The sequence below is a fragment of the Maniola hyperantus genome, chromosome 25 (genome assembly GCF_902806685.2).
Source record: "Maniola hyperantus chromosome 25, iAphHyp1.2, whole genome shotgun sequence".
NCBI lineage: Eukaryota > Metazoa > Arthropoda > Insecta > Lepidoptera > Nymphalidae > Maniola > Maniola hyperantus.
The window spans coordinates 5,895,479-5,912,231 of record NC_048560.1 but is presented as its reverse complement, the minus strand read 5'-3'; the positions used below and the strand labels follow the sequence as shown (position 1 = coordinate 5,912,231).

General features: G+C 40.0%; 1 protein-coding gene across 2 annotated transcripts in view; it reads right to left on the bottom strand.

The window, feature by feature from the left end:
- Window positions 1-16,753, bottom strand: part of LOC117993854 (tyrosine-protein kinase-like otk) — an 88,130-nt gene that overhangs the window by 24,224 nt on the left and 47,153 nt on the right. For both annotated transcript variants that reach the window (XM_034981730.2, XM_069507169.1), the window contains 2 exons: window positions 1,084-1,155; window positions 397-512 (listed from right to left, as the gene is read on the bottom strand). In XM_034981730.2, the coding sequence (XP_034837621.1) occupies window positions 397-512; window positions 1,084-1,155 (188 nt within the window). The remainder of the gene's footprint in view (window positions 1-396; window positions 513-1,083; window positions 1,156-16,753) is intronic.

The window sequence follows — 16,753 nt, the reverse complement described above, 5'->3', positions numbered from 1 at the left end:
GCTAAATCGCTTGGCGGCACGGCTTTGTCGGTAGGGTGGTAACTAGCCACGGCCGAAGCCTCCCACCAGATAAAATCTAAAACCAGTTTATCTAAACGCAATCCAATGCCAATAACAATTTGCCTCATTTTGTAGTTTTAGTGATTTACTATTTTTCAAACCCGCAATGTATAGCGTGCAAAAATAGGGTCAATGCCCCACCTACGACGCGGCATTGACGCCGAGTGGCCTACTTACGCAACGTTCGTTGAGTTCTAGCGTCAGTCAGATGTTTCATTTGCAATATATCTTAACTTTTACAAAATAATATAAAAGCAAATATTCAGAATCACAAAGGATTTCTGTACTTGACCCAGACAACTGGCGTTTCTATAAAGTCGATATGAAAGAAATTACCAAAAACCACTGCACAGTTGGGGCAGTTCCTCCGGCGACCTTGCAATGGATCTTGCCTGAGCTATTCAGTTCCAACTTCTTGCTGTAAGGTTCCGGTTCAAAGCGCAGCCCGCCATCTGTGGACGAGTAGAGGAAGTTTATTAATTTATGTAGATGGCGCTACTAGCTAAGCTATCATATTTAAAATTCTGCCTATTTAAATAGACAGGATTTTATTATTTACTAGATAGACTAGATGATTTTAGCGTTTTAGCGTAGACTAGATGATGCCCGCAACTTTGTCCACATGGATATGTTTAAAAGGTCTAATCTATCTCTATTCCAAATTTCAGTCAAGTTCGTCCTGTAGTTTTTGCGTGAAAGAGTAACAAATATACACACACATATTCAGGATTAATTGTTAGGTATATGGTTAATTGTTTATTGATATATATGGTTTCAATATTTTTTCAAAGATTAACAAGATTTTAGAATCGATAAACACGTAATTGTTAAAAATCTAGCAAGAGGCTGATTTCGACATTTATAAGTCCACTCTGTTAATCACTGGTTTTAACAAAATACTGAAACTGTTCTATTCTAACTAACTATTCATGAAGCAAGTAATATTTTACATTATCATCATCATCATCAACTAACTGTGAATGCATACAAATATGAGCCATATATTTTGAAAAATAAAATTACCGTTTGTAGCTCTATGTCGTCTATTTGGTCTGTGGGATCGAAGTCTGTGCCCTGCATTATGATGAACAGCTTCTGAAAATAAGAAACAATCTATATACATATATAATATAAAATTCAAAGTCCTGACTGACTGATAGACTTATATATCAAAATGCACAGCTTAAACCACTGATCCTAGAAACATGAAATTTGGAGGGTGTGTTCTTTGTAAGAAAGGATTTTTCGAAATTCCACCCTTAAGGGGGGTAAATGGGGGGATGGAAGTTTGTATGAAAGTCTTTCATTTTTAAAGTTACATCGATGAAAATTGGTATACAGGCTTTTGGTTAAGAAACCCACGCCGGGTTTATTAAAAAACTGCCATACCCCCTTCCAGGTTGGCCTGCTTCACTGTTTGCCATCTTAGACTGCATCATCACTTACCACCAGGTGAGATTGCAGTCAAGGGCTAACTTGTGTCTGAATTTTAAAAAAAAGTTCAGAATGATACCGTGAAGAACCAGCAAGAAAGCAAGGATCTACCAAAGTTTCATAACCGGACAGAACTACAATATTGATATCAAACAAAGTAGGTATTCGATAATGGAGTTAAAAGGTCTGTTCCGGTCAAATTTTGATCAAACAAAGCGACCCCATCGTACGGTAGGTGCATCAAGTAACTCGCCTGGCATATTAAGAGTAGACATCGTCCAATTTACCCAACTACGCCAAGAGCTGGGCTATGATTTTAACAGTATGTATGAATATATGTATAATTTACGTATGTTCCAACGTGACTCCTAAGCTACTGAGCCAATTTTGATGATTCGTTATTATGGTCTGATTAACATTTTACAGTTACATATTAATTGACCAAAATCAATATGACGGATTTTACATTCTCAATTTTTTTGAGTTCACAAATATAAATATAGTATGGTTTCAAATAGGTTTGGTTGGTACCTAAATGTCTCCGTGTAATTTAATATCATTTAAAACATTTCACAAGGATTTATAAGTACTTATGCTAATATAACACATTCATATATTTTAGTAATAGGTAGGTCCCGTACGAAGCCGGGACAGGTTAATGAGTACACATAAACAATGGGTAAACACGTTTACGGCGACATCTTCACCTTTGTCTAGGCCCTTTGGTCTAGTACTTTTGCTAAGGAATATATTGCATATAGCACCTCCCCATGATGGGTGGGGTAGTTTTTGGGTTACAGGTAACAAAACGTATATAAACAGTGGGTAAACACAAACAGATGCGCGTTTACGGCCGGCCACATCAAACGGGGGCGTGTTTCTTGACTTACGATGCGGTGACCATATTGGTGGTCGTTACGAGGAACAGTGTTGTTTATTTTCATGCGACTACGGCGAAACCAGCCGCTGGATTCAGGCGGCGCAAGACCATCGCGTGTGGAAGTCCCTACAAGAGATCTATGTCCAGCAGTGCACGCCTATCGGTTGATGATGACGGCGAAATCAAAGAAGGATTATGATTTTAGAATTGTATGTTTGTTATAGTCTAAAATTTAGACTCTAAACTCTCAAAACTACTTTTAACTGCTAAAAAAAGACTAGAGAGATACCAAAGTAACATAATAAGTAGGGATCCGAGACATGGTCGCTAACTAGGGGTCTTATAAGAAAGCTCAGATTCACGCAGAGGGCGATGGAGAGAGCTATGCTTGGAGTTTCTCTATGTAATTAAATCAGAAATGAGGAGATCCGAAGGAGAAACAGACTAACTGACATAGCTCGGCGGGTGTAAAAGCTGAAGTGGCAATGGGCTTGGCACATAGTTCGAAAAATTGATAATGTTGGGGTCCCAAGCTGCTAGAATGGCGACCTCGCACCAGCAGAAGACTAGGTGGTCAGACAACATCAAACGAGTCGCAGGAAGCCGCTGAATGGCGGCGGCGTAAGACCGTGGTGTATGGGACTGACTACAAGAGATCTATCGTCCAGCCGTGGACGTCTATCTGTTGAAGATTTGACGACCTCCCTGGCGCAGTGGGGAGCGCTGTGGTCTTAATAGTGGGAGGTCCCGGGTTCGATTCCTGGCAGGGGTTTGGAATTTTATAAATTTCTGGTCTGGTGGGAGGCTACGGTCGTGGCTACTTACCACCCTACCGGCAAAGCCGTGCCGCCAAGCGATTTTGCGTTCCGGTACGATGCCGTGTAGAAACCAAAGGGGTATGGGTTTAATAAAAACTGCCATACCCCTTCCAGGTTAGCCCGCTATCATCTTAGACTGCATCATCACTTACCACCAGGTGAGATTGCAGTCAAGGGCTAACTTGTATCTGAATAAAAAAAAGATAAAAAAAAGATGATGATGACAGGCGGATGGATTTTGTTTTTTATTTACGACGACAATTATGCTTAGTAAAATGATGAGGTCTAAGTAGGAGCGCGCTTGCCTAGAAGATGCTTATTCACTCTTTCCTTGAAGACTATACGGACGTCGGAAGAGCGTTCCAAACCTTAGCGTACTGTATCAGAAACGTTGAGCAGAACGTTCTGCGAATAGATTGGGTGTCGACCACATAAGGATGGCAACGTTCACGGTGTCTCTTATCAATCCAAAATCCACTATTTCGCCACTTTAGGAAGTTAATTTTAGAAGCGTTCGGAGTAAAAGGGGAATAAACAAACATGTCCACCCCACAGACGTCTTTCGGCGCTCGCTGCGCTCCGTCCGTTCGGCCTGTCAATTATCACCATATTACTCCACCATTTGTACAGAGCGCGCTTGACGGATTCGAACCTGTTAAAACACTTAGCTCAGCCGACGAAAGTGCTTTGATAGGATCGGATGCTTTTGTTTGAAATATGTTTAAGTTCGATAGTCGATACCCTACTTGATCAAATAAATAAAAATATATTTTTTTCCATTAAATCTTTGCAAGTAGGTACTTTTGAATCGTCAAATGCATCTACCACTGGTTCGGAATGCCTTTCCTACCAAGAAAAACCAATCAAACAAGGCTAAAAAGGGCTATCTATCATTATCATGATCAACCTATGACCGGCTCGCTACAGAGCACGGGTCTCACCTCAGAATGAGAAGGGTTTAGGCCGTAGTCTACCACGCCGGCCAAGTGCGGATTGGCAGACTTCACGTGCCCAAGATCTCCGGAGTAGATTACCGCTTGCCGACCATTAGCTAGTTGCAAAATCACTACCCATATTATAAATGCAAATTTCAAAACCTAAATCCACGCGTACGAAAGTCGCGGCCATAAGCTAGTAATCCATATCGGTAATTCATACGCCATTTGCAACGCAAAAAGCCTTTTTTCCCTCCTTTACAGGAGTTATGAAATACAACTCAAAAAACCTCTTTAGGGTTCCGTATCCGAATGGTGCCAACGGGACTATTACTAAGCTTCCGCTGTTAGTCCGTCCGTCATTTTTAAAAATTTTAGAGAGTGGTTCTATATTACCGTTACAACCAATATTTCAATACAATAAAAATTTTAAATTTTTTAAAATATTTATTGTTGTGGGTTCTTCTCAGACCGGCGCGTTTGGAACCCTCGTAGCTTTAGTTTTAAGTACGTATTAATCATCACCACTATAATATCATCTTGCAAATCAAAATTTTGACCATCAGTAAGCGTAAAATTTTACCTATTCCGAGTTTGAAATGGCCGCCGCCGCGAAAAAAATTAATAAAATTAAAAAGTATTATTTCACTTTTGATTCGATGAAATAAAATTTGATTTGATGGTACAGAACCCTCCGTGTGCGAGTCCAACCCGCACTTGACCGGTTTTTCCCTCCTTTACAGAAGTTATAAAATAAAACCATTACGCAGCCAGCTTTCAGGTTAGTACGGTATAAAGGTAACGAGGCATTTTGTAGGCTTACACCATTTAGCTCGCAGGGAGACTGGAGTGAAACCTGAAGCTGTTTGACCTAGATTTTTTTCCGACTTCAATGAAAATTGTTCATTGATTCCTCCAAAAAGGGGGATGCCTGGAAAGTTTTCCAAGAGATTTAAAATTGGTGATTTAATAGATTTCGACGTGCTCTTTCCGAATTTTCATTTTCATAACCTCTTATCTTTGCCGCTCGCGCCGCCATCTTGGAAAAATGGCGCCCAAAACAGTTTTTTGGCGATAACTTCTTTCCGACTCATTTTACGATGAAAATGGTTATGTAATAAATTATACTAGAGACAATTTCCTATAAATTATGTAGTCACCTTTTTTTGTAGAATCAATAGTTTTAGCCTACGACGGCCGCATAGTCCACAGGCTGAGATCTATAGAGTGCTCTTTGACTTTGCTCAGACTTAAGTTAGAGTTAAAACGAGATAGATTAAAAAAAAAAAAAAAAAAAAGATAGATTTATGTGAGAAATAGCTCTGTCTCGTTTTAACTAACTTAAATCTAAGCTAAGTCAGAGTGTGCGAGTGTGCTATATAGATCTTACTTTTAAGTAGCGGGCAAAATCTAGTAGGTACAGTGCGCGGCAGAAAGTAATGTACATCGACCTTTAGAAGGAGATAGCAGAATTGTAGAGCACTGTCTCTGTCGTTGAGACTGACAAAGAGTCATATAGGTATGAGTGACAGAGACAACGCTCTACAAAGCCGAAATGTCATTCTAATGGCCGATACCAGTACCATTATTATAAGCGAAAGTGTGTTTGTTTATTGGTCTGTTGGTTTATTGGTTTGTTGGTTTGTCCTTCAATCACGTCGCAACGGAGCTACGGACCGACGTGTTTTTTAGCATGGAGACCCTGGAGAGTGACATAGGCTAATTTTTATCCCGGAAAATCAATGAGTTCCCAAGTGGTTTTTAGAAACCAAATTCCACGCGGACGAAGTCGCGGGCATCAGCTAGTAAAATAAAAAAAATTAAAAAGTGTGCTTCATATCTCGAGAGCCCAATATTTGTACTGACTGACTGATAACATTTTATTATATTTGTTCAGGTCACTTATCAATCTCGCATTATCATTAGGACCATAAAATGCCATAAAGTAACGACCGTTTATACAACTCAGTAGACGGTGCACTTTATTTAGGCAAAAAGGCACTGCTTACTCAATAACTTTATAATAAGTCGTCTAGTTACAAAACGTCGGTTTTCAGAAATTACGTCTAGTAACTGAAAATTTCTTAGCTGACACGGGACACCTATGTCCTAGAAAGAACCTACCTTCAAAATTTCAAGTTTGTAGGCTTTATATATTTCCTGAGATTGCGTGATTAGTCAGTGAGTGAGTGGTATTTCGCTTTTATATATATAGATAAGGCGGCCTTTGCATACGTAGTTTTAAGCTAGCTATATTTACCCTATTTTGTATCAATTACATACATTTTCAAATTAATTTTAATGTAGGGATTGAATTTTCGAAAACCCTCTCTTAGCAGATGTCTACATCATACCTAATCCATACTAATATTATAAATGCGAAAGTGTGTCTGTCTGTCTGTCCGTCTGTCTGCTAGCCTTTCACGGCCCACCCGTTCAACCGATTTTGACGAAATTTGGTACAGCGATAGCTTTCATTCCGGGGAAGGACATAGGCTACTTTTTCTTCCGGAAAATCGAAGAGATTATTAAAAACCTAAATCCACGCGGACGAAGTCGCGGGTATCATCTAGTAGCTAATATCAAATATGCGTTGATAAATCAATCAGTCAGCTTTTCCTTTTTAACCGACTTCAAAAAAAGGAGGAGGTTCTCAATTCGTCGGAATCTTTTTACATATTCATATTTCATAGTACGCGACAGGTTGAAATGGCAATCGGGGAGGGAACGCCCCGCGCATCCGCACAGACTTTGCGCTAACTCGGTGCGGGCGAGCGCGGGGGACACATGCCCCGAGCGCCACCTCAACTTGTCGCGGACTATAGGTGATTTTACTCGCATCGCCACCCCTTAACAAAACAATATAATTTACAGTTAAAAAATTACAATACCAAATCAAAATAAAACGGGCAGCGCCCCTCGCGGCGTATCGATGAACTAAGTCGTAATGGCGTCGTTGCCATGGCGACCGGTCGTAAAATTTTATGACGCGCGACCCTAGCGAATTTAGCTTTGAACCCAGTTTGAACTAGGGGTGAAACATTTAATAGGCAGCATGTGAAAAATCATATGAAAGTGCTTTATAATGTAGCACCTGGTGCCTTTATTCCTAGCTTGTAGGTAAGGCGCATTTAGAAAGATTCGCACGAGAAGACGAGACGCGAAACGACTGTAGCCTTATTAGGTATACCTTTAGTACGCGAAAGGTTGAGATGGCAATCAGGGTATGTGGCGGGAGGACGACCCGCACATCCGCACATCACCCGCGCTGGGTTAGCGCGGGGGTTGTGCGGGCGTGCGGGGCATTCCCTCCCCGATTTCTATTTCAACCTGTCGCGTACTATATACCTATAAGATTTTATCTACTCTCATATATCTTAAAATTCGAATTATAAAATCAAAATGTGGTCACATATTGGCTTACTTTATTCACTATTAGATACACTTTAATATAAAATAAATCATTATAACACTATTTTTATATGAAAATATGTCATAATATTTTTTTTTGTACAGTTACTCTAGATTCTGGGCTTTCAAACCATGCCGGGAAATCTGAACGTTGCCTGCCGGCTACTGTATTTATTGTTGGTTAAAAAGCGTCGATATAAATGACAAGATAATTTTGGTCAAGCGAACAAAATTTACACGGTTTAGAAACCAAATAAATCAGCGCCACCTCTTAGATAGTAATGAACGACCCGTTTGAAATCCAGACGTCACTGAGGTTGCATTGTTGCTATAGCACCAATTAGTCGGTGCCATTTTGTTTGTTCAATAACCCTGTCCATACGAAGTAATGTATACCTACTTAATGTCAATGTGAAAAAGTGATTTCGCTTCAATGAAAAATATTTCATCAAATGAAAATGATTTAAAAGTAGCAATCATTCCCATCCCTAGCTTGAAAGTTAGAACCTGTAAAAGGCGACACAGACACGCGACAAGACAAAAGGAGCTTTAGGTTTCAACTCTGATGCGTTTACTAAACAATTCTTTAGCCGCGTGCCTAGATAGCTAAATTCATCTAAATATATAAAAGGAAAAGGTGACTGACTGACTGACTGATCTATCAACGCACAGCTCAAACTACTGGACGGATCGGGCTGAAATTTGGCATGCAGATAGCTATTATGACGTAGGCATCCGATAAGAAAGGATTTTTGAAAATGAAACTCCAAAGGGGGTGAAATAGGGGTTTGAAATTTGTGTAGTCAACGCGGACGAAGTCGCGAGCATAAGCTACTTGACTTATATATTACTTCGTATGGACAGGGTTATTGAACAAACAAAACGGCACCGACTCATTGGTGCTATAGCACCAATGCAACGTCAGTGACGTCTGGATTTCAAACGGGTCGTTCAGTAGTATCTAAGAGGTGGCGCTGATTTATTTGGTTCCTAAACCGTGAATAATTTTATTACTTGCTTGACCATATCTTGATCATTTATATCGATGGCTAAATTACGAATGAAATTGCAAATCTAGCTATTCATTATCCCATTTCATCATCATCATGATCAACCTATTACCAGCTGAGCACGAATCTCTTCTCAGAAAAAGAACCATAAGCCCAGAGTCTGAAAGGCCGGCCCAATACGGATAGGCAGACTTCACACGCCTTTGAGAACATTATGGAGAACTCTCAGGCATGTAGGTTTCCTCACGATGTTTTCCTTCACCGTAAAGCATTGGTTAAAACGCACAGAACTTCGAAAAATTAGAGGTGCGTGCTTAGAATCGAACCCGCGAAACGAAGGCCGACGTCGTAACCACTGGACTATCACCGCTTTTACCCATTTACAAATATAGAAAGAAAGAAAGAAAGAAAAGACGTTTATTTATACAAATTGTGCCACACATCACAACTTAAAGCTAAGAGCTGGTTATTCCGGCGCTTCTTCCACCTGAGAACAAGCAGAAGAAGCGCCGGAACAAACTTTCATATTGTGTGGCACAACCCGAAAAAAGGGTCCCAGCTCAGCATTATGCTGTATACAAGAACATACAGCGCTGATTTTAAGCTGGTACCCTGAACCGGGTGACGCCACGGAATCATAAACTAATGATAACTAAACATAACTAATAAAACACACGGAAACATAAAATAAAATCACTAACTAACAACTATACTTATTACTGACTATAGGGATATATTTCGCAGTTTTCAAAATGAAATACATGAAATCAGTACCCATATTATAAATGCGAAAGTGTGTTTGTTTGTTGGTTTGTCACGTCGCAACGGAGAAACCGATTGACGTGATTTTATGCATGGGTATAGTTAAAGACCTGGAGAGTGACATAGGCTACTATTTATCCCGGGAAATCAAAGAGTTTTGATTTCCCGGGATAATATAATAATGGGTTTTTTCATCAGCTTCAGCTAGTAGAGTCTATAAAGTTTCAGATAGATACAGTTCGCAATGCATGGATGCAAGAGATAAGTTTCAGTTGAATTTCTCTCCCCAAAAGTATTGAGTATACTGTAACCTCTAGTGCCCGTTCTATTAGATTTGAGTGTGCATTACTTTAAAGGGCCAAATACTTATTCGAGATTCGACGTCGAAAGCCCAGTGTTTATGGCGAATTTTATTGGTATTCGTGCGCTTGTAGTTACGAATCAGTTACGAATCGCTCTGTTAAGAATGAAAATTACGTCTTTGTACATACAAAAGATAAATAAAGTCTATTTGTTAATTTTATACGTACCTACCTATGCATAAATAAGCTCAGTGATAACTGCATTCTGCAATTCGAAATATCGAATTTTGGTGATAGGTCAGTGGCACGGTTCACGACAGTCATGAAACTTGTAACATAAGATAGCTGATTAAGTAGTAGATTAATTATCGTTGTAAATAATTTATTTTTTAATTTTAAGTATAATTGTTAATAGGTATAAGATAGATTGGAGTGCACTGTCGCATTAGGACTCCCCTGTAAGGACAGTGCACATTATGGTATAATAATCTAAATATATAAAAGGAAAAGGTGACTGACTGATCTATCAACGCACAGCTCAAACTACTGGACGGATCGGGCTGAAATTTGGCATACAGATAGCTATTATGACGTAGGCATCCGCTAAGAAAGGATTTTTGAAAATTCAACCTCTAAAATAGGGGTTTGAAATTGGTGTAGTCCACGCGGACGAAGTCGCGAGCATAAGCTAGTAAATAATAATAACAAAACTTCGAGGCTTCATTTACACTGGCAGGCCAAATTTCAGCCCGATCCGTCCAATAGTTTGAGCTGTGTGTTGATAGGTCAGTCAGTCACCTTTTCCTTTTTATATATTGACCGCCGTACTCAGAGTCGCTAATCGTTACTTAAGATTGGGTAAACCGACACAGATTTATGTGAGAGATATAGCTCTGTCTCGTTTACCACAATCAATCTGTACGGCGTACTCTGAGTACGGCGGTAGATGTCTAAGAACTATGAAATAGGTAATAATATAAGACATGACATTAATATGAACTCGAACAATACAAAGTGTCGTCTGAATTCCAAATGAAGGCGGCAACAAGACAACACGCGTGGCCAGCATGACAATGAGATGACTGTTCTGCGATACGGAATCGATTCTCGCTTCGAGACACCACTAACTTCGAGATTAACTTTAGATACTACTTCTTCACATACCAGGGATGTTACGGATATTCGCTTCCGCATCCGTCAATGCGGAACATCCACATCCGCATCAATGAATGCGGAACTTTTACGGATGCGGGTTTATATTTGAAACAAGTAACGAACAGCAAAGAAAGTGGGTGGGGCCAGAGTGGCGCGTGCCTCACGCGTGTTTGCTAGTAGATATCTTAGTTCGCCAACTGACAACAGGGACGTGTTACGAATATGCGCATCCTCATCAGCAAATGCGGAGCATCCACATTAATTCAGACATGCGCATCCGCATCAATTAATGCGGAGCTTTTGCGGATGCGGGATCATATTTGAAACAAGTAACGAACAGCAAAGAAAGTGGGTGGGGCCAGAGTGGCGCGTGCCTCACGCGTGTTTGCTAGTTGATATCTTAGTTCGCTAACTGACAACAGGGGTGTTACGAATATGCGCATCCTCATCAGCAAATGCGGAGCATCCACATTAATTCAGACATCCGCATCCGCATCAATTAATGCGGAGCTTTTGCGGATGCGGGATCATATTTGAAACAAGTAACGAACAGCAAAGAAAGTGGGTGGGGCCAGAGTGGCGCGTGCCTCACGCGTGTTTGCTAGTTGATATCTTAGTTCGCTAACTGACAACAGGGGTGTTACGAATATGCGCATCCTCATCAGCAAATGCGGAGCATCCACATTAATTCAGACATCCGCATCCGCATCAATTAATGCGGAGCTTTTGCGGATGCGGGATCATATTTGAAACAAGTAACGAACAGCAAAGAAAGTGGGTGGGGCCAGAGTGGCGCGTGCCTCACGCGTGTTTGCTAGTTGATATCTTAGTTCGCTAACTGACAACAGGGGTGTTACGAATATGCGCATCCTCATCAGCAAATGCGGAGCATCCACATTAATTCAGACATCCGCATCCGCATCAATTAATGCGGAGCTTTTGCGGATGCGGGATCATATTTGAAACAAGTAACGAACAGCAAAGAAAGTGGGTGGGGCCAGAGTGGCGCGTGCCTCACGCGTGTTTGCTAGTAGATATCTTAGTTCGCCAACTGACAACAGGGACGTGTTACGAATATGCGCATCCTCATCAGCAAATGCGGAGCATCCACATTAATTCAGACATCCGCATCCGCATCAATTAATGCGGAGCTTTTGCGGATGCGGGATCATATTTGAAACAAGTAACGAACAGCAATGAAAGTGGGTGGGGCCAGAGTGGCGCGTGCCTCACGCGTGTTTGCTAGTAGATATCTTAGTTCGCCAACTGACAACAGGGACGTGTTACGAATATGCGCATCCTCATCAGCAAATGCGGAACATCCATATTGTTTCAGACATCCGTATCCGCATCAATTAATGCCGAGCTTTTGCGGATGCGGCATCATATTTGAAACAAGTAACGAACAGCAAAGAAAGTGGGTGGGGCCAGAGTGGCGCGTGCCTCACGCGTGTTTGGTAGTTGATATCTTCGTTCGCTAACTGACCAATCAAAAAGTGTACAATGTTACCTAACAGGGGTGCTACGGATATTTGCATCCGCATCCGCAAATGCGGAACATTCGCATTAATTCAGATATCCGCATCTGCATCCGCGGATGTCAAAATATTGCCATCCGCAACAACTCTGTTACAAACTAGTGATAGTGGTTAAGACGTCGGCCTCCTAATCAGGGGGTCGGGGGTTCGATCCCGGGCATGCACCTAAACTTTTCGGAGTCCAAAAAGAATGTGGTTCTCAATTCGGCCATTCTGAATGTGTGTGTGTATGTTTGTTGCTTTTCACGCAAAAACTACTGAACAGGTTTGGCTGAAATTTGGCATGGAGTTAGTTTCTGACTTTCGTAAGCGCTTTTATAAGTCTAAATCGAAAAAACAAATAAATACAAATACAAATTATAGCTTGGATTAACTCATAGGCTACTTTTATCCATATATCCACGCGGAGGAAGTCACGGGCATTATTGGATTTCCATATTAAATGACATATAAGGAACACAAAAAAAAATACTTATAATACAGATAAAAAACAAGTAATAATTAAGTAGACCTAGGTCTAGTAGACGTATGAATGGGCAACCCCTGCACTAGTAAACACTGTATTACAGTGGGTTGCCTTCTCCATTTTTAAAAACTTGAATAAATGTTATTACAATTTGGTGCGCTAAGGTCGGACATGTTATACCGGTGTCTATTACAAGTGATAGTGGTGTGCATGTATGCGAGTGCGTGTGTGCGTGTGTTAAGGTGTGTATGTGTGTATGAAATATGCCTGCATTTTACAAATTATTATAATAATATTATTCTGTAAGAGCGGCGCATTTTGTAAATTGTAATTCACATAATTCAAGCACGGTGTTAGTGCTTTAGTAATTGCGTTGTAGTGAAACGCAGTTGCAGGGTTTACACCGAGCATTGTCTCAGTGTAGTAGATAGCTACAACTACATACTACAAGTAGGTACTATGCAAGCTCTCTCTCTGTTTAATGATTTTACGTTGGTCTGGTATACTTGCGTGCATTCAGATTTCCTCATATAGTGGGGCCTGGACATTTAATTGCTTATTAACGCACATAGCTCTGAGAAGTTACAGGTGCACACGAATCTTTAAAGTGAAAAAGCTTGCCCAACATTTTTAACTAGCTTATGCCCGTGACTTCGTCCGCGAGGACTACACATTATGCAAGCAACATTATGAATTAGGGGTTAGCAATAGATTTAGGCGTGACATTTTAGTTTAGTTTAGAGATTGTGTACAATGGAATTAGCCAAATTGTCTACGTAATATTGGCTATCTGTATGCCAAATTACAGCTGGGTCCGTCCAATAGTTTGAGCTGCGCGTTGATAGATCAGTCAGTCAGTCAGCTTTTCCTTTGATATATTTAGATTGGACAAAAAAATTCAAACCCTAAACAACTTTGTACAACCATACGAGTATAAAACCATCTGTATAATTAAACCCACCCCCAGAGGTCGTAAAACCAAGTTGATGGTAAGACCCTTAAATATTGCGTTTTATGTGACGCGGAGGCTCTCATTAAACTTGATCGTAAAAAATTAACACGGAAAATATTTTTAATGAAATTTCTCTCGTAGTTGCTTCTAATATCGGGAAGGTTTCAGAGGGATTTAGATTTTATTAAAATTTTTTAGAGAAAGAGAATTATTCTATAGTCCGCGACAGGTCGAGATGGCAATCGGGGTATGAGGCTGGGGGACGTCCCGCACACCCGCACGTTACCCACGCTCGCCCGCACCGGTTTAGTGCGGGGACTGTGCGGGCGTTCCCTCCCCGATTGCCATTTCGCGTACATCATATTCATCAATACTGATATTATAAAATAATGGGAAAGTGTACCTATCCCGTCTGTCTGTTACCTTTTCATTGCCCATCTGCTTTACCGATTTTGACGGAATTTGAAGCAAAAATAGGAATTACTTTAACGGATATATTCCCATGGGATTTAAAAAAAAAACTTAAATGCATCCGGACAAAGTTGAGAGCATAGTACTTAACTAAATTCTTAAAGCGGTAATTTTTGTTTAGTGAAGGGGTTTTTTTTCAAATACCTACTGTTTAATAAGAAATCTAACGATGATTTTAATATATTTTATTACTAGCTGATGCCCGCGGCTTCGTCCGGGTGGAATTGTTTTTTTTTTAAATCCCGTGGGAACTCTTTGATTATCAGGGCTAAAAAGTAGCCTATGGCACTCTCCAGGTCTTTATCTATACCCATGCAAAAAATCACGTCAATCCGTTGCGAAGTGACTGAAGGACAAACCAATAAACGAACAAACAAACACACTTTCGCATTAATTATCAATAAATATACTGATGATTTAATAGATCTAATCATAATTTAAGTTTTTTTTAACAAACGGACTGGACGAAATATAAGGGTTCCTTGGGAACCCCAAAAACAAGTCAAAATATTGACATCATGAAGTAACTACAACGAGTGTAAAGTAACTACGACTAATAGTACGAGAATAAAGTAAAATAAACTACAGATTTATACAGAACTAACTACGTTTCATAATTGCCTACATTTACAGTCACTTTAGTTTCAATTTGTCAGCACTCTGATAGTTTTAAATAAAAAAACAACATTGATTGAAATCGACAAAATCAACGATAACATAGGAGTATGTATAGAACGGTTTTTTTTCCTTTTTTTTTCGAAAAGTTCCCAATTAGTTTGGCCATGGTGTTTTGAATGCGAATAAGTGCTTTGATTGATAAATTGATAATAATGATTGGAAATACGTACCCACCTAGTCCTTGAATAGTTAGAAAATCTTATGGATAGACGCGGGCGTTACAACGCCAACATCTAAATATATAAAAGGAAAAGGTGACTGACTGACTAATCTTTCAACGGACAGCTCAAACTACTGGACGGATCGGGGAAAAATTTAGGATGCAGAATTCAGATAGCTATTATGACATAGACATCCGCTAAAAAAGGGTTTTTTGAAAATACAACCCCTGAGGTGGTAAAATAGGGGTTTGAAATTTGTGTAGTCCGCGCGGACGAAGTCGCGGGAATAAGCTAGTAATAAAAAATATCATGACATTGGCAATAGCTGACCAGAAACTATCGTAAAAAGGACCCAAAAAATTACCTATTTGGGTTAGAACGATCATTCCAATATTTTAAAAGTTATCGGCCGAAACAGAAAAACCGGTTCATTCAATCGGCCATAAATCGTAAACGGTAAGTTTTACAAAAAAGTTTACAGGAGACAAAAGATGCGAAATTTTATTTTTTACAATAATGGTCTACATAATTTTTGCCCTAGAGTGGATAGTTTTCGAGATATCAGCCAAAAACTTTCCTTCAAGATTGCGATCGAAGCTCCACCTGGATCTGTCAGCATTTTGTCATTTTATGGTCAGTAAGTGACACTTAACCTAAAAAAAAAAGGAATTGGATCGGAAATTTAGTGCGAGGTTAAATGCTCTATTTACTGGACTATATGATTTGACTTTAACTTTGACTATGTTTTTGAAGTTAGAAACATGAAAATCGGCATTAGGCTATTAGTTTTAAGCTCAGTAGTTGGCCAGCAATGGGTTGATCAGATCTATAAGTTATCATAGCTGACCACAAACTATCGTAAAAGACAAAAAAGTTAGAAAGATTTAAGTGCCATATAAAGATAATACCCAGGTACTTAGAATGATCGCCCGAATGGTCCAAAACGCACATAAAAAGCCTATAACCTCTTTCCTATCCCATCTAACACAGCGTCTGCGCGTAATATTTAGGTCGCTACGTGACCAGCATACTCCAGGGATAGGGGGCTTCGGATACGTGATGAAAGGTTCCTTCCTGTATTGCTTTATTGTTATCGACTTGTACCGCCTTACCCCCAAAAAACCTGTCAAGTGCGAGTTGGACTCACACACTAAGCCTGAGATCTATAGACAGAAATTACACATCATTTTTATTTTCGACAACACTGCCTATTCGGCTGTACACAAATCTCTACCTTGACAGGTCTAAGGCTAAGATCTATAGAGCGCACTTTGACTTTGCTCAGACTTAAAACGAGACAGATTTATGTGAGAGATATACATCTGTCTCATTTTAACTCTGTCTTATGTCTATGCAAAGTCAGAGTGCGATAGATATGTCTCTATGGATAATTAATGCATACTAATATTATAAATGCGAAAGTGTATCTGTCCGTCTGTCTGTCTGCCTGCTAACTTTTCACGGCCCATCCGTTAAACCGATTTTGACAAAATTTGGTACAGTGATAGCTTGCATCCCGGGGAAGGACATAGGCTAGTATTTATCCCGGAAATTTTACAAATAGAAACTTACGCGGACGAAGTCGAGACCGGGCATCACTTAGTATATAGATATTGTGGCTAATTCTCTTGTACACAATCTCTAAACTAAACTAAAATGACACGTCTAAATTTAGTGCTATCCCTTTCATAGTGTTGCTCGCGGAAAAGGATAGCACTAG